General features: G+C 41.3%; 1 protein-coding gene across 2 annotated transcripts in view; it reads right to left on the reverse strand.

Annotated features, from left to right (window-relative positions):
* Nucleotides 1-4,980: 4,980 nt before the first annotated feature.
* The window catches only part of lamc3 (laminin, gamma 3), a 68,187-nt gene continuing 49,384 nt past the window's right edge, over nt 4,981-23,783 (reverse strand). The window contains exons 16-28 of one of the 2 annotated variants that reach the window (XM_049020905.1): nt 23,586-23,728; nt 22,423-22,601; nt 21,577-21,721; nt 20,618-20,847; nt 14,894-14,970; nt 14,656-14,790; nt 12,617-12,779; nt 12,129-12,272; nt 11,514-11,616; nt 10,860-11,062; nt 8,235-8,375; nt 6,853-6,952; nt 4,981-6,683 (exon numbers count right to left, since the gene is read on the reverse strand). In XM_049020905.1, coding sequence (XP_048876862.1) covers nt 6,421-6,683; nt 6,853-6,952; nt 8,235-8,375; nt 10,860-11,062; nt 11,514-11,616; nt 12,129-12,272; nt 12,617-12,779; nt 14,656-14,790; nt 14,894-14,970; nt 20,618-20,847; nt 21,577-21,721; nt 22,423-22,601; nt 23,586-23,728 — 2,026 coding nt within the window. In that variant the 3' untranslated portion in view covers nt 4,981-6,420. Of the gene's footprint in view, nt 6,687-6,852; nt 6,953-8,234; nt 8,376-10,859; nt 11,063-11,513; nt 11,617-12,128; nt 12,273-12,616; nt 12,780-14,655; nt 14,791-14,893; nt 14,971-20,617; nt 20,848-21,576; nt 21,722-22,422; nt 22,602-23,585; nt 23,729-23,783 lie in introns of both variants that reach the window. The other variant, XM_049020904.1, reaches the window with a different exon arrangement.

Raw genomic sequence — 23,783 nt, forward strand, 5'->3', positions numbered from 1 at the left:
AAATCTCAGTAGTCTTTAAACTTTGGTGCTGGTGAGACATTTTAAGCGAATCATGGATAGAAAGAAATATTATTTTGGGTATATTAAGAAAAGATCCAATGTACTGGGAAAGATGATGTAAAAGAGGAGAACCAGTAACAAGGTGCATGAATCCCGTCATCACAGAAATGACCATACCCCTGGAGAGCTGGGGGTGCAGACAAGACTCTTCATTTCCAAGGAATGCTGTCTGTCATGCTCGCAGGCCACAACACTGACTGGGGTAAATTAACCATTTAAAAGCATTATGTTATTTGCTTCCTATCTTTAAAAATGCATACAGACAGTTGGTACTCTTTTTGTCATAGCCAATGCCAGATATTACTAAATCATCATAATACAAGTATAGACTGGGCTTGATATTCTTCTTTGGTTAAACCAGGGACGGATCACGGATCGGGCAAGCGGGGCCGCTGCCCAGGGGCCCTTGGGGTGCAGGGGGCCCATGGGGCCCCTAGCCCAAAACAATCTGCAATGCTTATCAACAATGTATTTTTGTTTGTCTATTTTAGAGGGCCTACATTCTTTGATCATCTGCCTACAAGGGCCCCTGACCCTATAGGGAGGGCGTTTGGCTGCCAAGGGCCCTTGAATTGTGGTGGTTGTGGTGGTGGTACTGGTGGTGGTGAGGGGGGGGGGCACACAACCCATAATCCGTCCCTGGGTTAAACTACAGAACTATTAAAAAAAAATCCATTCTAAGTGTGTTCAATTCAATTCAGTTTTACTTGTACAACATATTTTGACAACATTACATAGTTTCCAAGTGCTTTAAATGATCCCTTCCCAAAGCCCCTGGTGAGGTGGCAATGTAAAGGGAAAACTTCCGAGAAGGAAGAAACCTTGGAAGCAACTCAAACGGGGGGGTCCATCCTCCAGGAGCTGGCAGAGGAAATTGAAAATAACAAGTCCCAGTTTATAAAGTAGAATTGCGTTCAGTCCAGGTATAAAAGTCCAGGTATAAGGAGGGTCCAGCTGTCAGTACATGGGGTTGGCTATAACAGAGGTTACAAGTAAGCCACGGACAAGGTGGCACAGACCACTCAGTCAGATATCAGATGGAAACCCAAAATCCTGCAGGGCTCTGGCCATATCAGGCTGCAGAAATGCAGAGATAGCCTCCACTTTGGAAGGCAGTGGGATCACCCCATCTTCTAAGATACGATGGGCAAGGAAAACAATGGAGGACAAGCCAACGTGGAATTTTTGTGGGTTGATGATCAGCCCATGGCTGCTCAGACGCTGAATAAGGGTCCAAGGTGCACCAAATGGTCAGCCCTGGAATTACTGGCCAGCAGATTGTCATCCAGATGGACAAACAAGAAAGGCAGGTCACTGTCCATGAGCCTCTGGAAAGACTAGGAAACATTTTTAAGCCCAAAGGGCATCCTCAGACATTCAAAAAGCCAAAATGGAGTGATGACTGCAGTGTTTGTTTGAGATGCACAGGGACTTGATGGTAGCCATACACTAGGTCAACCTTTGAAAAAATGGATGACTGTCCACCGGGTGGAAAAATCCTGAATTGTTTTACGTCCACCAGCATGTTGTTAATGAACAAAGAATCCGCACCAAGCAGGGGAGTGGACACCACATTGTATGCACAGGCCTCATAGCAGACAGGCCTCATAGCAGACAGGCCTCATAACAGGCAGGCCTCATAACAGTAGTGCTAGACGTTTTCCATTTGACTATATATTCCATGCGTTCTCTGTAAAGGCAAGGTCAAACCTAACAAAAGAAACGTACCATTCTCCAAAAGATTAAATTGTGGTTAGGGAGCATAGTATGTCATTTATAGAAATGAAAATGGAAAAATAATTCTTCTCACAGTAATATGTTGAATATGAATTATACTGCTACATAAATATGGCCGTGTAACAATTATAATGTCATTTTAGCACATTTCTTTCAATTTGTTCATGCCATGTTTGCTGTCTTAATTTTGTTATAGAGTTTAAACTGCAGACAAAACATACCAAGCTTTCTGTAATTTGGGGCCAAGAGATTTATGGAGGATATTCTTAAAAAAGCCATACTTTGACATAACCTGGGACGTTCATGTGATGTTACATCAGCAGCACTCCTTGTATATGAAGAAAAATAGACATTTGGTCGGACACAATGTCAGCAGAATGAGGCCATCTTCCTTTGTAAACAACATCACAGCAGAGCGCAGAGCATGCAGTGATTGCTGTGTCAACAGCAGCTTATCAGACTGCTGCAGAAATACAGAAAAGGCTGTACATTCAGAAACAGATTGTGTGTCACTGTCAATATGACCGAAAAATGACAGATTACAAGAGCAATGGAAGGCAGAGAAAGAACAACAAATGTGCCGAAGTAATGGCTATGAAATATAGAAAAGGAGTAACACACACACATATACTGTAGACACACAAATGGACACACACAGACACACACACACTCCTGTGAGAGGTCGGAGGAATATGGCCAGACTCGTTAAAGCTGTCAGGAAGACCACAAGTACAAAAACAACAGCTCAGTACTACATTAGTGCACAGAAAGGCTTATCTGAATGCAACAATTTGTCTACCCTTAATGCAGTTCTGGGGTTTTGCTTAGTGATATGTTGGTGTACCAAACCAAGTAAGAGTAGTAGTGTACTTACCACATCTAAATGTAGCTGTGGTAACATATTTGGCAGAAGAATTTAAGGAATGAAGTGGAACTAAAGGAAGAAGTATATTTGCGACATCTAAGAATAGCACAGGGAGACTTGCTGAGTAAAAGCTGGAGACGGTATAATGGGGCTCCATTATTTTAGTAGTATTTTAAAAATCCAGAGAAATGGAGAAGATTGAGGTCACACAAAATTGAGGTGCTATTTATACTCTCATTTAATGAAGTTAGCTTGATTGCTTCAAAGTTTTTAGTGAGTCACATCGTGTTCTGACAGCTGATCTATGTGGGAGTGCAATTTCCGTTGTTCTTTACTGTTATAACAAACCTTACATGCAATGACTTCATCCTAGTCTCACTCCACTCTCCCACGTAACCATCAGGACCTAGATATTCAGATGCAGGTTCAGAGGAATGATCTCCCACTTCAGCTTTTTTTTTTTTTAGCTCACTATCACATGCATTTCTCAGTCTCATACCTCCTGAAGCCTGGTCATTGATGCTGCCCCCTAGTGGTAAGATCTAACTCGTATTTTATAAGATTTAGGACTGTACTCTTAACAGTACTACTTAATAATCTTATTTGCGGTAGTAAGATTGATAAGTTGATGTATGTAGACATATAAAACAAACTTCAATTTGTCAATTGATCAATGTAGCCATTCATGGGTAGTCACTCATACTTATACAGGGATTAGGAATGACTGTTTACCAGCATATGCTGTATATTACTGTAAAATCTGTTTCTATGTATGTAATTTAATATTACTAAATATGAATATTAATTAATTTGTTAATATTACAATAGCAACATTTTGGCAAACATAAATAATGGGCCATGGCTTAGCATGACTTGGCATATTTAGTACAGCGAGAATCGTACTGAAAAAGCTTAACTCTAGGATTTGTGGGCTTTTCCACAAAGCAGGATTTCTCAGTTAGCTGGTTAACTTAAGTTAGAAGTAATGATTGTCCAGTAGGAGTTTAGGTAAGGAGCATTCCTATTGGACAATTATGACTTCTAGCTTAAGTTAGCCCAGCTAACTGAGATGTCCTGCTTTGTGGAACAGCTCCCTTGATCTGACCTCATGCATCCAACGAGAAACAAAGCATGTTCATGAAATAATGAATGCAAATGCATTTATAATGGAAACTCGGCGAGCTAATTAAGAGGAGGGTACCATGCTGTGTAGTGAAATTTTCCTATACATTTTTTAATTTGATGGAAAAGGCAAAAAAGAGAAAGCGTTTCTATCTGTTTCTGGTCTGTTTGTGGTCTGTTTGTGGTCTGTGATCTGTTTGTGTTATCCCATAATGCTGACACAGACTTAAAAGGGAAAACTGCTGCAGCACTCCTGCGCACATGAACCTGCACGTCTTAAAAGAAAAATATCCAGACCTATGAAGGTCCGAAGCTTGTAAATCAGCCAACTTATAAGTCATGGCTAATAATTTATTTAAATAATAATTTATTTAAGGCAAACCCACGATTGTATGTAGCGTGTCTGTGGCATTTAAAACATTACATTCGTTCAGGTAATGAAAATGCAACATGAGAGAGAACAATGTGAACATGAAACATGAATGAATGAGGACGCCTTGTGGGGATACATAATTGATACATGGATGAATAAATGATGACCTAATTTGTGACAGAAGGTGCCATATGGGCTTTACCTCACTCTTTTCTTGGAGGCTCTGTATTATCCAGCAATGATTTTTTAAGAAAACAAGGTTTATTCGTTAATTTTTGAGAATGGCATTTTTTATATGGCATTTTCCAAAGTCAAAGTAACTGTTTGGTTTCCATTCCTCTTCCTTGTTGAGTTAAACCATCTTCACTCTCAAACCATCTCTGCATTGTTACCTTCAGTCCAGCTTGGTGTGTTTCTGTTCGCCAGCCTGCCCAGAAGTCTTACGTATTAATGGTAAAATACAAATAATTATGAAACAATAATCAGGAGATGCATTTAGGTGTGCAGGTATCAGTGTGGTGGCCATGTAGTGTAAGCTGCATATCACTCGAGACAAATCAAATGTAGATCACACAAGGCATATTCAGGGACAAAGAAAGATCATTAACTCCAGATATAACTCCATAATTATAGTATTTGTACTTTCAAAATGAATCACAATAAATTTATTTATATTGTATGCTAACATTTTATTGTTATGAAAATACACTGTTTCGTTTGATTAATTGTTTGATTATAATGTTTCATTATATTTCGATAAAGGCTGCCACTGAACATTTTAGACATGCTGCATGTCACCTTCCGAAATATCGTGACCCAGAAATATAAGTGATTTATTTATTTGGTTCTATCAAACCTCACATTTCCTTATATTACATTCAGAAAGTGCCCAAAATAAAAAAAAATGTAAGACAAATAGTCATAAAAACACTCTAACTACAATCAAATTTAAAACAAATAGAATGAATGAACGCAAATAACAGCAAGGCATGCAATTCCACTGCGAACTAAACATGAAGAACCAAATTACATTTTGCTTAATAAAACACACAAAAATAAATATTTCATCTATCACCAGCTGAAACATGATTTTACGGTTCTATACTTTAGCACATATATATACATTGATTAATATGACTAAACTGGTAATTAGCAATTTCTGGAAAAATTGGCTACAGTTATGACATATTAAAATGTACCTCTGCTGCAATTATTAGCATAAGGAACAACATTTATTATGTGTAATTAACTTTGGAAGAAAAATGACGTCTGGCTGCCAGATCATGTCTTTCTGCACTTGTTGACTGTACCTTAGAAAATCTTAAATACTGTGATTTCATTCACCAGAAATGAACAGCACCACCATGTGGACAATATGAATATCAGGAACACGTTGTAAAAATCAAAACTAGAACAATGATAGAAAGCAGGCTTAAATCATTTCTGACATGGAAGTGCAGAACTCTCCATTTTCCCTTGCTCAACATTCCCAAAGCCATTCCTCAATACCATTATAGACTTTTAATTAAATCATGGGCTTTGACAGAATTCCATTATTGAGCAAAACCAAATAGGCTGACGAGGGAGCCCCGTGGCAGATGACGGAGAGTGGACCCATCAGCACAATTCCATTATTCATCAGCATTATCTGCTATTAAACTCTGACACATAGCTGGCAACTTTTTAATTCAGAATGTAATTGAATAAAGGACTGTAAAGTGAGGATGAGAAAACACACGGCTGTGCATTTCAACTAAGCAGAGCGAGGTGCGAATTTTAATAATGCCGTAGGACTAATTTCCAGTTAAGCTCGTAATGATTACTTGATTCCCAATTAAACCTTAATAACAATAATAATCCCTTAATGATAATCCCTTTAAACATAATTTGATCTCGACTCCATGCATTGAAATCTTTGGCTTAATACGGTTTTTAATTGCATTTGTGTCAGCTAAATCACTACATACAGCAATGAAAAGCAATATACCGTTAGGGATGTGCTGGAATATTCAGACTACTGGGCCACTTTGGTTCTGGCCTTTTTAGGGGAACCGAAGCCCCAGTGGGTGGGAGCAGATGGCAGTGGGTCAGTCAGTGGGCATGTTTCTGTCTTAGAACGCCAGGTCTCGTGATTCCAGCCAGGGGAGACATTACAGCTATTCTTTGTCTCATGTCCGAAGGAGAAGATGCTGGAAAGGCAGACAATCACTCCCTGAGCTCAGAGGTCCTCCATTTCTGCTCCCCGGGACACCCAGCATCCTTCCTAAGGCCTGCTGATCTTTGACTCCTCTGGGCATCGCTGGGGCAGGTGAAGCGCAATATCCAGCAGGCTTTGCTTCTCCTCAGTGATCTCTCTGACGCTGCGCTCAACCTGCTCCAGCTGGGCCCGCTGGTCACTCGCCGCGTCACGCAAGGCCTGGATCTTAACGCCCAGCGCTGGGCTCTCCATGGTATGCCTCAGGATGCCCAGCCGGATGGCTGTCTCGTTTAAAATGACGTCAAACTTCTGGACGGTGTCATTCTCTTCTGCTTGTGGGGGTGCAAAGCGAATGTTCATCTACAGACCAGTGATTACATAAATCTGACACCCTTTAAATTCTGACTTGGTCACAGCCAGTACTGAATAACAAATCCTTTTAACACATAGGATCCATTAAGAACATTTGAAAATGCCGATAAAATCTGGCTCTCTCACCGATTTTTTGCAGCAGGTCAGTCAGCATGTGTGTGTGTGTTTCCAGCTGGGCTTTTGCAGATTCAATGGCTGCTTTCATGTCACCCTCAATACCTTCAATCTGATATTAGAAAATTAATATGCAGTAAAAGTACCAAAACTCATTACAGCTATTCAAATTCAGTTGATCATTATCATTTAAGACTAGAGCAAAAGTTATTTGTTCTTTTTTCCTCTGTCATTGACGATGTTTTTAAAACTGTCTTTTGAAAAAGAATGAAATTAAACAAAAATGTAAGACAGTTAACTACAGAAGTCCAGAGAGGACATTTATCATTATCATTTTTTTCTTCCCGTTATATCGAGATCACGACTGATATTTCTTGTCATTATGAGAGAACTTTTTCGCCTGTGATCTTGTGACAGGTTTAGCAGCTTAGCTGGCTAAACGTCATCATCGTGAACCAATAATTTTATTTGATCATGGACTGTCGCAAGCAGAAATAGCAGTAGGTCTGTCAGTGCTACACAATCATCATATTCATGTTTGTCATGAATTTTGTTGAAGGACAATTAAATCACAGCTTTGAATTTCTACTAAAAGGATGAGATAACGCTGAGCTATTAAAGAATTCCAACTTTTGATCCGTAATTGAAAGGACATAATCACAGACTGCTAGGTAGCCTGATTACTACTCACTAGATGTAGCGTATTAGATAATTAACATCAATAATGGACAGAAACAATACATTCTTAGTAAGATTGACAATTAGTCTTCATTATGGGGTTTAGGAGCATAGGAACTGGGGGGGGGGGGGGTGTCCCCATAATATTTAATTTGGCTTCATTCATCCCCCCAATAAACTGGCCTTTGGATTTAAATGATTGGTAATGATTTACATTAACTGCACCTTCATAATGCATTTACTATGCTACTTATGAATCTTCATTCTATGAATGCATTATGAAGGTGCACTGAATGTTCTACCAATGCATTATAAAGGTATGCAAGTTAATGTAAATTATGCAGTTAATGTAAAGTGTTACCAAATAAATAAGTAGTGCCCTCCTTAAATTCTCTGCTACGCCATTGATGTGGTTCAAACAGGAAGTTGATTCTACAGCATCGTCCTGTGTCCAGACGCTGGCATGCACAGTGACAGTGACAGGCATCTACGTAACTACTTCAGGAAAACAAAAAATATAAGTTGTGATGTTGAGATAACTTTCGATATGTTGAGATCACAAGAAAAATATCCTGTTATTTTGAGATACCAGGAAGAAAAATGTATAAGTGTCCTCTCAGGACATCCATAGTTTATACTCAAAATATTGAACTCAGGAGACATTAAGAACTTACACAAGCACATTTAGCTTCTAATAAAATGGCTATAGTATTTACCTGACTGGAATCTTCCATATGGATCTGTGCAGCCCTGTACTCCTGTATCTCCAGCTGCAGTAACACCGTGTCCACAGAGGAGCTCAGCTGTGCAGAGGAACTTCCTGTGCGCCTTGTTTTGTGCAGCAAATCCTTAGCCTCCTACACTCAAAGGAAACAACATTCATCACGACACACCAGTGATGATTAAATCAGTGTGTATGAGGGTCAGCATGCTGCCTTGTGTTGGATTAATCATCGTAACTAGAGATTACACAATATGTGTTCTCCTCATCCTGATACCAATATTAAAATTCTGAGTATCTGCCGATGCCAATACGATATTTTTTCCTCTTTATCAAGCACTAAGCATTGAATGGGATATTTGTATCATACATTTCAGTTAACATGGCAGACTATTTGCATTTAGTGTTGTAGCAGCATTATTTGCGTACGCTAAGATGTCATGGTCATGTTGCTCAAACAGAAGCTACGCCGCTCCTCTACAGGAAGAAATCCACGGCCAACATGATTTACACATGATTTTATGCTTTTATGTTTTATTCAGTAACAACTTCCACTAAAAGGAACCGAAATTGTGCAAATACGTTGCCAAAACACAATAAAGAAATCAATCATTAAAATATCACTGCATACCCCAACTAACCATTTCTAGTGAAAAAGTACAAGTCGGCAGTACAATATATACAAAGGAGTACAGATATAAAACTTTTAAGCAGTAATCATCCAAACTTTAGAAAACTAGTCTGAAGAGAACCAGTATGTATAAATGTTACCATATTCAGAATGAGTCCTAGCCTTACATACACTGCGCTCCGGAGCTGCTTTCTTCCTTCGGCATCAAGTACCGTAACTGCATTTCCACACAGCCGACCTGGCAGCAAAGGCATCGCTGAACATCCCGTGTCCCTCACTTCTGTTTGTAACATGTCGCACTAAGGCTAGACCATCTCTGACGGAAAATCCAATCAGTGTCTAACTCCCCCACCCCCCTCCCCAATATCATTTTTCCCAGTCTCAGATCATGGTGCCCTTTAAAAATACCACTCAGACAGCTCCATTCATATATCTTCCCGGGGGCATAACCTTGGGTTGGGCATTCAAGCGGGGGGGGGGGGGGGGAGTGGGGTCTCCATACATTTAAGGGGGTCTCAGGGGTTATATAACACCCTAGCTGGGATCCATCACAGGGTACAAGGCAGGGGACACCGTATACAGGATGACAGTCCATCACAGGGTACAAGGCAGGAGACACCCTATACGGGATGACAGTCCATTACAGGGTACAAGGCAGGGGACACCCTATACGGGATGACAGTCCATCACAGGGTACAAGGCAAGGGACACCCTATATGGGATGACAGTCCATCACAGGGTACAAGGCAGGGGACATTCTATACAGGATGACAGTCCATCACAGGGTAAAAGGCAGGGGACACCCTGTACGGGATGACAGTCAATCACAGGGTACAAGGCAGGGGACACCCTATACGGGATGACAGTCAATCACAGGGTACAAGGCAGGGGACACCCTATACAGGATGACAGTCCATCACAGGGTAATAGGCAGGGGACACCCTGTACGGGATGACAGTCAATCACAGGGTACAAGGCAGGAGACACCCTATACGGGATGACAGTCCATCACAGGGTACAAGGCAGGAGACACCCTATACGGGATGACAGTCCATTACAGGGTACAAGGCAGGGGACACCCTATACGGGATGACAGTCCATCACAGGGTACAAGGCAAGGGACACCCTATACGGGATGACAGTCCATCACAGGGTACAAGGCAGGGGACATCCTATACAGGATGACAGTCCATCACAGGGTAAAAGGCAGGGGACACCCTGTACGGGATGACAGTCAATCACAGGGTACAAGACAGGGGACATCCTATACAGGATGACAGTCCATCACAGGGTAAAAGGCAGGGGACACCCTGTACGGGATGACAGTCAATCACAGGGTACAAGGCAGGGGACACCCTATACAGGATGACAGTCCATCACAGGGTACAAGGCAGGGGACACCCTGGGCGAGATGACAGTCTATCACAGGGTACAAGGCAGGGGACACCCTGTACTGGATGCCAGTCTATCACAGGGCACAAGGCAGGGGACACCCTATACAGGATGACAGTCCATCACAGGGTAAAAGGCAGGGGACACCCTGTACAGGATGACAGTCAATCACAGGGGGGGACACCCTATACAGGATGACAGTCCATCACAGGGTACAAGGCAGGGGACACCCTATACAGGATGACAGTCCATCACAGGGTACAAGGCAGGGGACACCCTATACAGGATGACAGTCCATCACAGGGTACCCACGCGACATGGTAAAAACATCCAATTCGTCAAATGCAGAGCAGGGGGTATTTGAACCCACAACCGTGGAGGTGCAAGGTGACTATGCAACCAATTATGCCACGAAACAGCAGATAATAAATAAGAAAATATCAAACAAAAAAATGTATTATATAAAGGGAAGACGTGAATCACTTAAAATCATCGTAAGTGAAATGTGCAGCATCGTGTACAATAAGAAAAGGTGAGGGTGAGCTGTGCGAGCAGCAGAGCCCTGGGACTCGCCCTGAGACACGCCCTGGGACTCACCTTGGAGGCCGAGCTCGCGGCGTCCCTGGCCTCAGCAGCTGTGTTACTGCAGGCGCTGGTGTTTTCCAGAGCTGGCTTCAGCATTCTCTCCGCCTGGCTCACCTTCTTGCTGGCGTCTGCCAGAAGCTTCTCTTCTACCATCTTCTCCTTTGTTGAGAAGGTTTGTGCCTGTGCCAAAGCTTCTGGCCATTCTTTCTGTATGGCTGCATTAGGAAAATGCAGAGAAGCAGTACAGGAGATGAGTATAGTACTTATTTTCTATTTTATTTAAGCCTGATCTTAATTATATCAATTATTACAGACAATAATACAGGCACCAATATCATAAAGCCTACTTAGCTACTTAGAGACCAAAAAAATCTGCAGGCCTGTACTACTCAAGCTGTTTACTTCTGTAAAATGAAATAGTAAAATAGCTTTACATATTATCTTGCTATCATCATAACATCATAATAAATTTACTACATCTTCATATATAATATGAGTAATAGGGTAGGAAACTGTTTGCACTAAAATTCACTTTGGGATATTCTAAGATTGCTGTTTTACTTTTGTCATTTGCATTAATTGTTATATGTTACAGTTATATATGACATTCTTATTTGTATAAATCATGCTCAATCGTGTTAAATCAATAGTAGAGCAAAAGGGCACCATCCAAGCGTTTCAGGAGTGTGATAGCTTCAGAGTCGCTTTCCTTTGCCTCCACGATGGCAGACAGAGCTGTGAGCTTTGCCTCTCGGACCTGGGCTGTCAGCTGGATGCAGACAATGCAAACAGAACCAGGAAACGTGAAACACAAAGGAACCGTCATCATTTAGCAAAGCATATTTCTGCCTCTACGCTGTTATTTACTTGGGATTTTCATATAGCACTTCACAGTATCAATGCATGCAGAGCACAAAACAATTCAAGGATAGTGTATTATTTATAAAACATTCATGTATTCATCTATGCATATAAATCGAAAAATTCAGTGGAATCAAAACATATAAATAAAAGCAAAACAAAACACTGTAGTGGCCTCCCTGACAAGCTAGTTTCATTTTGATGGGAAACTGTGAATCCATGTCTGTCAGCTACCTTCAGGAGAGGAGATCCCGGGTCAGGATCTTGAAAACACTCATTTAGGAGTGATATGAGCTTCAGGTACTTGGGCTGACTGGAACCAGAAGTACTTAATCTAGAAAACACTGAATTAAGGTCTCTGCGAACTAGCTATAGAAGGAAAGAAGGACTCAGTGGTTGAGACAAGGAGTCGCAGTTTACCTGGTCAAACTGCTGGATGGTTTCCAAGTGTGTCTCCATACCGCTTATGGAAGGTTCAAGCTCTTCCCTTATTTTGGTCACCAGCTCATCCTTGGACTGGTCCAGGAGTTGCAGCTCCTGAGTTCTGTTTCCTAGATCTACTTCCTGAAGGAGGAGAGCAACTCAGGGTCTTGGCTGCCAGATTTAAGCTCTAAGTAACAGGCCATGTGCCTTGCCCTGGTGTTGCCCCCCTGGTGTACAGCTGCTACCTGGCCTGACACGTCACCCTTGAGGTCAAACGACCTTCAGCGGGCATGAGCAGCATTTGTTATAATGTTCAGACACACATTTGCTCTTATGTTCATCATTCACCTTTCACAGGGAGATGACAGAGGTTAGGCTGCTCAGACAGCCAGAGCTGGCGCTGTAAACCTAACGCTTTATTATGCTGAACAATGCCACTTTAGATAAAAGCATCTGAAAAGCATTTAAATGAATGAAAAATGTACCTTTGCGTGCCAGTGTGGCAGAACAGAGGAGGTGAGATTGGACAGGGAGCTTGCTGTCTCTTCCATTTGGGCCTGGACAGAGTTGTCAGCAGCCTTGGCATCTGTCAGAGTATCATTAACCCCTGCGGTCAGGTTTTCTTTAGCTAGCTGCATTTCTAGGAACCTGGGCAGGAGACAAAGCACTGTAAGCCTTCATGTTTAACACTGGTGCTTTTTTTGGCTCTTACGAAGAAAAGAAAATTTTACTCCATATTCGAATTGTATATACTGTTCTGTTTATGACAGTATTTCTTTCTAAAGTCTCACTATAGTTCTCAGTGTTGAGTGCAGCCACGCCCAATCTGGTCATGCTCCGCCCCCAGCTGTGACTAATGGACACAATCTCCTGGTTTATTAGGGCCTCAGTTTTATTCACCTTGTGAGTAACTCTGTGGCTGTTGTTGTTCTGTATGTGACCTCAATGTGACCTACTGGTTTTCTAGCTCTTTATCTTGTGTTTTGGATTTGTGATTTTTTTCTGCTCTGTACTTATCGGCCCAGTGACTGTGCATGGAATACTGTACAGATTTTGGATTTAGTTTTGGTTCTTTGTTTTCAGTTACCATCTCTACTACCCATTACCTCTGTTTTGGATTACGTTTTTCAAATTGCAATTTGGAAATAAAACTAGTGCTTCTGCAATTAAATCCCTTATTGTATTATCCTTACACAAATAGTTTCCTGTTCCCAGCATTTAAATTTTTAAGTAAAACAGTTGATATGTAGTAGCGCAACATAACACTCTGTTTTAAAAGACTGCCAGAATAAGCTTGAATATCTTGAGTAACTGGGGGTTTTACCCAAGCTGTTATAATCATTCTTAGCATTATTTAATAACATAGGAGAGGAGGAGGTGAGAAATCGGCACACAGCAGATGGTCAGACAGAGAAATGTTTTACGTTCTAGTTGTCAAAACACAGCCGAGCACAAATATTACATCAAATATAACAGCATCCTTAAAGTCTCAAGTAATGCTATTACATGAATGCTAGTATCTAAGTGAAGCCAAGGGAGAAATGGGACACCTGTAATTACAGTACTAGCACACTGAGGATGTTCTGCTTCATGCATGTTGGGCTGTGGGTTGGATTCTTCTCCAGCTTTGTGTGTATATAGATTCTGCATGTTCTTCTTGTGCTTGTGAGGGTTTTCTGCCTTTGAAGGCAGGTGGCTTAGCTGCCTTGCTGTCGCCAAGTTTCCATTAATATGCGATTGTGTGTGCGCCTTAAGACGCTTCCTGTCCTGCATGTCATTTGACCTGCGCTTTATAAACAACTACAACAAAGAAATGTACAATCCCATAAAATAATGAAAACATTACATCCATCCATCTTCTGTACCCACTTGTTGTATTCTGGAGACACAGAGCCAGGACAGAGACTTGGGGGAGAACCCCATTCCAGAGGTGTGAAGCAACAGTGCTAACCACTGCACCACTGCACCACTCTAAGAACATTACAGATATCATTAAATTCATAAGGTTCAGTACTGTTTTGACACTGGCTTAATTGAATTCTACTGTCATTACCATACTGCACAAACATCCCTGAAAACATTTATCATTTTTGTCTGTCCTGCATCTAAAGTTTCAAATTAACTGAAGATATTGAATCCTTTGGTTTAACTCCAGTTGAGCATCATTAAGGAAGCACTGCTACAGACGTGCAGTGGTGAGTAGTTCAGGTCCAGAGAATCAAAGTCCAGACCAAGATTTTGTGTCCACCGAACAGCTGTGTATAAACAGTCACCGAAACAGCTGTGTATAAACAGTCACCGAACAGCTGTGTATAAACAGTCACCGAAACAGCTGTGTATAAACAGTCACCGAACAGCTGTGTATAAACAGTCACCGAAACAGCTGTGTATAAACAGTCACTGAACAGCTGTGTATAAACAGTCAACGAGGCCTCAACTGGTTGGTTGAAACAAAGTCTTGGTCTGGACTTTTACCCTCCTTTGCAGATGTGTCTGGTCACAGCAACCGTAAGTCTGTACTTACTGCTGTGTTAAGTTATTCATGAACTGCTCTGTTGAATTATCCTCAAGAAGCATCATCAAGTCATTGAAGGCCTGGTTTGATGTCTCTAAAGCCTTCTTAGTCACGTTCTCGATATGCCCAGCAACTTCTTCATGACTGAAAGAGAGAAACAAAATAGTCAAGACAAAAATATCATAAAACATGAGCTGCAATTGTCAATAGCCCGTATTTAGGGTTTGTTATGAATTGGACCACATACCCTTTTCCTAGAACATGAGATTTGTTCACCAGTTGTGCCCATTGGTTTGGTTCTTTTGGGATGTCAAATGGAATCACCTAAAAAGCAATTTATGTCTTAATGTTTATTCATGGATGATTTAAGAGCACTTTGATAATTATGGACCACCCCAGTAATCACTCTCACACTGTGGTCATAAAGATCAAGCTTGCTTAGTAAACATGCAGATATAGAGCTACTGTAACAATGTGGGGGGTTTGATTGGCCCCCTGGGTGCTGCCTCTTTGTGATTAGCTCTGAGCGATGTCAATCAAAGAACGCGGTTTTTCCAAAAGCACATATGTTACACAACAGAAAAATTGAGTTCTCAGACTTGCAAAGTATGCATGGACTGAAATGCTTTTATTTGTAAACTTGATGATGCCATAGATGTGACTGGCTCATTTCCTGCTCTCATCACTACCCACCTGGACTATTGTAAAGCATAATTTGAAGGCCTTCCTACTAAATATATCAATAAATTACAGTATGTTCAGAAGTCTGTTGCTCGTTTTCACACTAACAAATCTGCTGACCTCACTCCTCTCCTCTGTGATTGGTTGCCAGTTTCTTCAAGATTCAAATATAAAATAATACTCATCTTTAAAGCCCTGCATGGTTTAGCCTCTGACTGTCTGGCTTCCTTACACTCTAGCCCACGCACTAAGATCATCTGATGCTAACTTACCCTGTGCTTAGGTACAGTGAGTATCACCTATGGGTGGCAGAGCATTTGGTGTAATAATAGTGCTATCTAAAACTCAGAATGCACTTCCTTATGGCCTTTGCTAAGAAAAATCTATCATGCATTTACCAGCTCCTGTTAAAAACACATCTATTCAATGAATGACCATTTGTCTTTGTCATAAACACGCGGGCACAGAGTGAGGAAGCTGATACAGGAGTCGGGTGAGTCGAGGTTTATTCGGAATAGACACACTCAGGAGCACGGAACAACGTCAATGACCGGACTAGCAAAACATACCCTGACACACACTTAAATACACCAAACGGATTAAACACAACTAGAAAGAGCTGATAACAAGAGGATTCCATGTGAGGTAAACAAGGGAGCGTGGCACACAGGAGGATCAGAATGATGGAGACGTGACAGTCTTCTTGTTTGTATCTTGTACTGTCTTATTAAATGTGTTTTCTGTTGAAAACATGTTGTAAAGTGTCCTTGAGTGTATAAAAGGCACTATATAAATACAACTAATTCATCTCTTGAATTGATTTCCGTGTGCGTCATATGGATGCTATTACAATACAATATACACATATTTTCATTGCCTTTACATTGCGTAAAATCAATCGTTCAGCTGTCCTTTTCCCCCAAACTTTTCCCTTTAGAGAGCTGAATTTTCCACTGGAGCAATCATGATGGATTACATGTAGGATTAACTAGAGATGTATTAATATCAGAGTCCATTTGGGGCCTTTGGGTTGGGTTTATGTTTGGAATTCCATACACTGAAGAGTTTTAATAACTGCTGCCCACGCAGGGAAATGCACTGTAATGGTATTTATGATCACAAAGATAACTATTATAAATATAAGCATATTTACAAAGTTACGGGAGCATTTCTGTGGTTGGAACATTTATCGATATAAATGCATATAGTTAACAGCCTTTTCTGCTGCACTCTCTCCTAGGGCTTACAGACATTTAATTGTTCTATAACCAATATGCCAACTTTTTTGGAATCTCCTGGAATTGGAAATAAACACAACCAAACTCTCAACTGTTCATCAGTCAGAAGACTAAGATGCAGTTTTCCTCAAGGTGCCCCCAGGCACCCCCTTAGCTGTCATTTGATAATCAACCCTGGCAGCCAAGTATACAACAGGGACTAATTATAACGTGTTGCTGTAAAACAGTTGGTGAAAAACAGGCTCTCTGAAAAAGCTGAGGTGTATTTCGGATGATGATGGAATAAAGCTCCCTGCCACTGCCATGCAGGCTATGGACAGATTTCATTTATTTCATGCAGCTTAGCAATTTATGTTGGAGCCATATGGAAGACAATACTTAGACAATAGACTGACAACAAATTACGAAAACATGGAAGCGGGAAACTAAGATGGACACAATCAAAGAAATGTCAGTCAAAAGACTTAAGGGGTATAAGATCTGAAAGTGGCTGGATGGTTTCAAATTCAGAAATTATCTGAAGAATTTTTTTTATCCATTAATAGTAGGTTTTTCAACAACGTGTTATTGTGCACGATGGCATTGTCTGATATAACAACAAACTGCACTAGTAAAATGTACATCGAATGCGTTTTTCACAGCACTTTCTACCACTGGCTAATCTGGTAGAACGAAATTGCTCAAAATTGATTGTCTTCGCTAAACAAATAAAATATGCATAACATAATTACATTTCGTATCCGTAGATTTCTCTGTCACAGAATAATCTCAGTTCAGTTTCTCATTGCCCTAATTCATTAACTGTTGGTACTAAAATAATGATTTACTGAAATTAATACAGCATTGAAAAAACATACATAAACATACATAAACCTTGAGTTTAACTAAAAATGCTTCTTAACCAGAAAAGTTCTACACAGTTTATAATCTTAAAATTTATATCTGAAAAATACCATCGGATTCATAGATCAATGAAGAAAAACAAAACATTTGCAAGTTAAAGAAATTTTTGAAAAAAAAAACAGATGAAAAAGAAATTCACTTAAAAATCTAGAATATTAACTGATAGATTGGCCTATCCATCATCCATCTATCCATCCATCTATCCATCCTTCATCCACCCACCCACCCACCCATCCATCTGTCTTCCAGCTGTTACGTGCCATAAGAGTTTTGGATATGTCTACAGGACACCTCAGTCTTCAAACCCAAAACCCTAACAAGTCTGGTAAAAATCTGATATTGCATACTAGGAAACTGCTTACGGTCACGATATGGTATTCTCTTAATCGAACATTTATAATTATGAATACATTTAACAAAATAAACATTTTTAAATATTTGCAATATAGAATTACTGTTGAGTGTTTAAGCCACCATGTTGAAATTACGTCACAGGGGCAAAAATTCTGTCCGATATCAACGTCATAAAAGAGGCGTGTTTCCGACGGGAAGAGACGTTTTTTATGACGTTTCATGACGTTTTCGTCTGAGTTCCGAGATGGAGAGAAATAATCGAAGGCACAATAAAGCCTGCTGATCGCATCCAGCTCGAGCTCTTGCTCAAGCTTTTGCTATTGCTTGTGTTGGTTTGCTGTTTCTGATTGACTTCTTGTGTATGACGGTTCTGATTGTTTGGTTTCTGGTTTTCTGCTTCGCCCCTTTTTGTACCTTTGCCTTTGGTTTGTTTGTCTTCTGGTTTTGACCTCTTGCTTAGCTCCTGACTGCTCTCTTTGCTTCGCCCCATTGGATACTATGTTTTGGCCTGCGTGTTTTCTATACATGTCTGTTAGGTGCGTAAGGAGTGTAAATGTAAATGTAAATGAGTGACTGCCTTTTCGTTTATGCATACGTGGTGTTTACTGTAGTTTTGGTTAGGGAGTTAGATTTAGTGTTTGTCATTTCATTTTCTCTTGTTTTCATTACCTTTAGAGTTAGCTTAGTTTGGGATGTTGTTTTGCAACGTCCCGAAAAGTAAACGCTGTGACCAAGCCAGATGCCTTTCCACTTCCACACATGGAAGATCGCGTAGATTGGATCAGGTGTGCCAAATATGTGACAAAGTTAGATATATTAAAAGGTTATTGGCAGGTTCCTCTCAGCCTTCTCACAAAGCTTCTGAAATTTCCGCTTTTGTGACCCCTGATGTGTTCCTTCAGTACACTGTTATGCCGTTTGGGTTACGTAATGCCCCGGCCACTTTTCAGCGGCTCATGCAGAAAGTGCTGGGTGATGTCCCATGTTGTGAGGCGTATTTAGATGACATTGTCATTTATTCTGATTCATGGGAACATCATATGCAGTCCCTAGAATAGTTTTCGCTCATTTACAGGATGCTTCGTTAGTTGTTGTAAAAATTTGATTTCGGACAGGGTACTGTTAGTTACTTGGGTAAATTAGTGGGACATGGTGTGGTTTGGCCACTGGATGCCAAAGTCCAGGCTATCCGGTCATTCCCCATCCCGCAAATGCCGTGTGAATGGAAGAGGTTCTTGGGGATGGCCGGGTATTATCGATATTTCTGTCGTAATTTCTCTGATGTTGTGATCCCGCTGACCCATCTATGTCGAAAAGGTGTACCGTTTGTCTGGTCCCCAGCCTGTCAAACTGCATTTGATTCAGTAAAAATATTACTCAGTAGCTCCCCTGTTTTAGCTGCTCCCGATTTTTCTCGTCCGTTTAAATTAGAAGTGGATGCTAGCGGTTTAGGTGCCGATGCAGTTATCCTTCAAGAAGACGATCATGGTTTGGACCATCCTGTATGTTATTTTTCAAAAAAATTTGTAAAACACCAGCTAGCATATTGCACAATTGAAAAGGAGGCTCTAGCTCTTCATTTGGCCTTACAACATTTTGAGGTTTATGTGGGAGATTGCGCTAATCCGGTGGTCGTATATACTGACCATAATCCTTTTCCTTTTTCCTGTCCCATATGTGTAACACGAACCAGTGCCTCATGCGGTTGGAGCTGATTGTACTTTCAATTTAGAAATCAGACATAAGAAAGGTGCCAGCAATCTAGTAGCCGACGCCCTCTTGAGATCCTAACTCCTTTGGTTATTTGAGGCTGAATAGACTGTAACTGGTTACAAATTGTGCAATGAAACGTTCACTTCAGATGGACAATGCTTTTCATCCAAGAGTGTACTGAGGTGAACTTAACAAGACCAATTCTATTGGCTATTTTCCATTCACCCTTTTTCAATAAGCATAGATCATTCTAAATTTGTAACTGACGGAAGCCTCTTTCCTTGTCACACACGAAGGACAATCTATAGCCATCCGTTGCAGCTTGAGCATCATTGCATCTACTACTAAATTTACAGCTACAACCGGCAATCAGGATAATTTGCTTCCTGTTTGACTCGAACTGTAAAAAGCAGCAACTGTCAGCATGCAGAGACATTTGTCTGACATCTAATCATTGGCTTGTCTTAAAGGTCATCATCATGAAAGATGAACATTGCATATGTATGTATTTTATAGAAAATCAAATTGCTTTTTTAGATTAACACCCCTAAGGGGGCAGTTATGGAGGTCTTATTTTAAGTAATCATTCTGTTCACCTGGGTAAATGTTTAAAAATGGTTACTGAACCAAAATATGAGGGGCTATGAGAGGAAGTCAGGAAAAAGCACTTAATAATGTAATAAAATTGCTGTGATTTTACTGGACAAGAGTGTGCTGCAAAACATTAATTCATTGCTAGTCCATGCATTATAGATAATTTTGCACATCACGCAAACAATGCATGCTGTCGTGTGACTATGAGGAACCAGCAGCCTCTTTCTGCACTGTAGTTTATTGATGTGTGCTTTGATTATAATGAATAAAGTGTTGCATTATTCAGGCTTTTATCTATGTCGACCTGTTATGCAAAGCTGCATGTCTGAATGGAAGCAGTTATAAAGCTGCATTCACACTACAAGGATCCCCGGTCCAAGGACATGAAGTGCTCTTGTGTTTCGTTTTTTCTCTCCTGAGATACCAGGGATACAGCCCATCGAATTATTACTTTTGTCTATTAAATCTGAGCAAATGGGTGACCTTACCATTTTGTCCAAGGTTTGCGCCACCTGCCCCAGCCGCTTGAGGGCCCCACCAACCGCAGTGGCGGAGATGACGAGAGCCCTACATGACCTATGTGGGGCCTCTCTTTCTTCCTCCGCCTCCAAGCCATGGCTACAGTTCATCGCAGTCCTGATGTTGTGCAGCTGGAGCTCCAAGAGCTGCGCAGAGGTCTCCAGCTGCGTGAACTGACTAACAAAGCCCTCCTTGGCATCTGCAAATAACAAAAGGAGGGAAAAGTTGGGGCATGAAACATAAGTGGTTAGTGGTCAATGTTATTTTAGGTGCTTTGAGTTGCTACCTCCTGTTGCCATGAGATTTCTTTGAGTCGGATTTGGGACATTACACTGTGTTACAGTCATTGTTCATGCTAATGATAAACATTCTCTAATTACAGCTATCAGGATTCCCATTTGTATCCATATGCAAACAAAATAAAGTCATCATGTGTTGACTGTTGGTGTCAGGTCTCCTGGGTTTGGCTTGTGACAAAAATGCCCTAGATTGTAAACTGGATCACACACTTCAGTACCACCTCAGTATCAGAGCCAGCTTAGCTTCAGAATAGCTTTCTCTAACACTGAGACGCTGCTGATGTGCCTGATTTTCAGTAACAGAAGTGCTACATTAGGGTTGCAGGGAATCAGATCTGCAGGAGCGTGGCTCCCCTGACCTATAGAGTATTGCACCAAAACCTTGAAATGTATTGAAAGCTTTACATTTTCCTCAGGAAACTATAAATGTAGTCCCGGCAGTTTAATGTCAAAATGCAAAACAAAGTGATTCAATATAGCAAACACTGAAAGACTGAAGCATTTTGGCAGCTCCAGATTTGAAGAGTATGTAATGACACACCAATGTTGAGCCATACAGTGTGGTACAGTCAGGACCTGAGGTGGGCATTGCAGAACGTGACCATCCAGGGAGGGATCAGGGGTGTCACCTTGGACTGCCAGGAGCTCCATGATCATATTGGGAAGCGCGTCCTCTCCTTGCACGGACTGGTATTGAAGAGCCCGCCGGTTCCCACAGTTGTAGCGTGACAGCAGCTTCTCCAGGTCTTGCAGCCTTTCCTTCAGTTTCTTGGCCTGATGGTGTCAACACCAGGTGACCAAGGGTCAATGAGCAGCACCAGAAGGTTTAGTTACATTCGTCCTAGTCGGGTAGGAGGTTAACATCTCTTTATAAAGGTTTTGCTACTAAACATGATTTATTCACCACTAGCTATTTATTTATTTGGGGAAAGCTGATGCTCTTTTCTTCTGCAAGCTATTTGATTTCTTTGGTGCTGCTGGTTCAGTGTGATTTGCCAAAAACTGAAGAATCATTACACAATCCAAGTAATGACTGCTGTCAAGGCAGAGCATCAAAGTGAATGCCTTTAAGTATGTAGCATACTAATGACTTATTTTCAGCTTGACATCTACAACACTCCTGTCATTAATGAGACAATTCACTATGAAAAACTGGCATTAATAATGATCGACTATTCTTCTCATTAATGGGTGAGCAGAGATTTCAAAGTAATTAGACACCCTGAATCAAATTTATCCACTATGGCAGTTAAATTAGTCATCAAAGTAATTATGACTTAGTCAAGTAGTGTACTATGATGGGGTTTGCACTGAAAAGGACATGTCCTCCATGAAATATGATGTTGACAACACTACAATAAGTGATTAGCTGCTGTCTCACAGGTCTGTAGACCAAATGTTAACCTTTTCTGCATGTGATAAAAACACCTGGAAGTCACTGTTTGTCTGCAAGCCCCCCCCCATGTGATCATCACCTGGTCCCTGACGAGGCTGTAGCAAATGGGACACTCTTCACACTGATGAGTGGCTCTGTTGTGGAAGTAGTTGGGCTCACACTGGTCACACTTGTAGCCCATGAATCCTTCTCGACAGCTGCAGGTCCCGTTGTTGTAGCACTGCATGGTGACTGAGCCCATGGGGTAACAGTTACATGCTGTGCAAAAGAAGTGAAGACAGTATTACTCAGTATGTTCTTCCATGCTTCCCTTTGCCTGACCCATTACAGGGTAATCGTGACACCCGAGGGCTTCCCTCCAGAGAGCACAGGGCATAAGATAAAAGACACACTGGGTGAGATGGCAGGGCGTCAAAAGGCATACAAGTTACGGTTACATTAACAGTTACTCGCACACTCTGGGCATTAGATTTATTTATTTAGCAGATGCTTTTGTCCAAAGTGAAATGCCAGTGAGGAAAGCCTGTAGTTGGGGAGTATCCCATTCCCTTGTAGCCATTGGGGTTAGGGGCCTTGTTCAAGGGCCTAGCAAAGACTCAAACCCCAGGCATGGAGGTGTAAGGCCCAGTCGCTACTAGCCCCACCACTCGCAATAAATCTGTCCCAAATAGAACATTATATAGCATATTATACCTGTTTACAGCTGACATAACCGGTGGAGTTTTAATCAAGATGTGGGAGTGAAGTTTTTACGCAGCCCCTAAGAAGTCAGACCTATGCAAGGTGCACAAAAATAGCTGAAAATTCATTCCAGACAAGCATGAGCGGTTAGCAGCATCCGTCCCACTCCACCTGCCCCGATGCTGCTCAGCTCCTGGGGACCTTATAAAAATGGCAGCTTCGATTTCCTTCAAGCCAAAGAATGAGCTCACAGCAGCTCAGATAAGGATTCCAGCACCACAACTACCCTCACCCCCGATCTCTACACTTCAGCCAACTGCATATGAATATATTATTAAGTAGCTCTTTGTTGGACAAGATTGTAGGGTTATTATTTAGGTGCATAGCAGGCACCCTAATGCAAAGCAAATTTCAATACTTACACTTTACCCTTTTTATAAAACTGAATATTTACCGAAGACTTACTGAAGTATTTTGCTCAAAGCTCTGGACATTGTTTCCAAGGTTTTTCCTACGTTTATATGCATTTCCCTTCACCTTGTACCCCTGCACATCCCATACCTCTGCATCCCATGGTGGAGAGCCCGAAGAATCCCGTGCGACAGGAATCACATGACAGGCCCTCCACCCCAGGCCGACACACGCACTGCCCTGTGATTGGGTGGCATGCTGCAGAGGAAGAACCAGTTGGGCTGCATGTACATCTGGGGACAAACAGACAAAATGAGGCCCGATTGGCTAAAAGAGTAATACAAGTAT

Source organism: Brienomyrus brachyistius, chromosome 7 (assembly GCF_023856365.1).
Source record: "Brienomyrus brachyistius isolate T26 chromosome 7, BBRACH_0.4, whole genome shotgun sequence".
NCBI lineage: Eukaryota > Metazoa > Chordata > Actinopteri > Osteoglossiformes > Mormyridae > Brienomyrus > Brienomyrus brachyistius.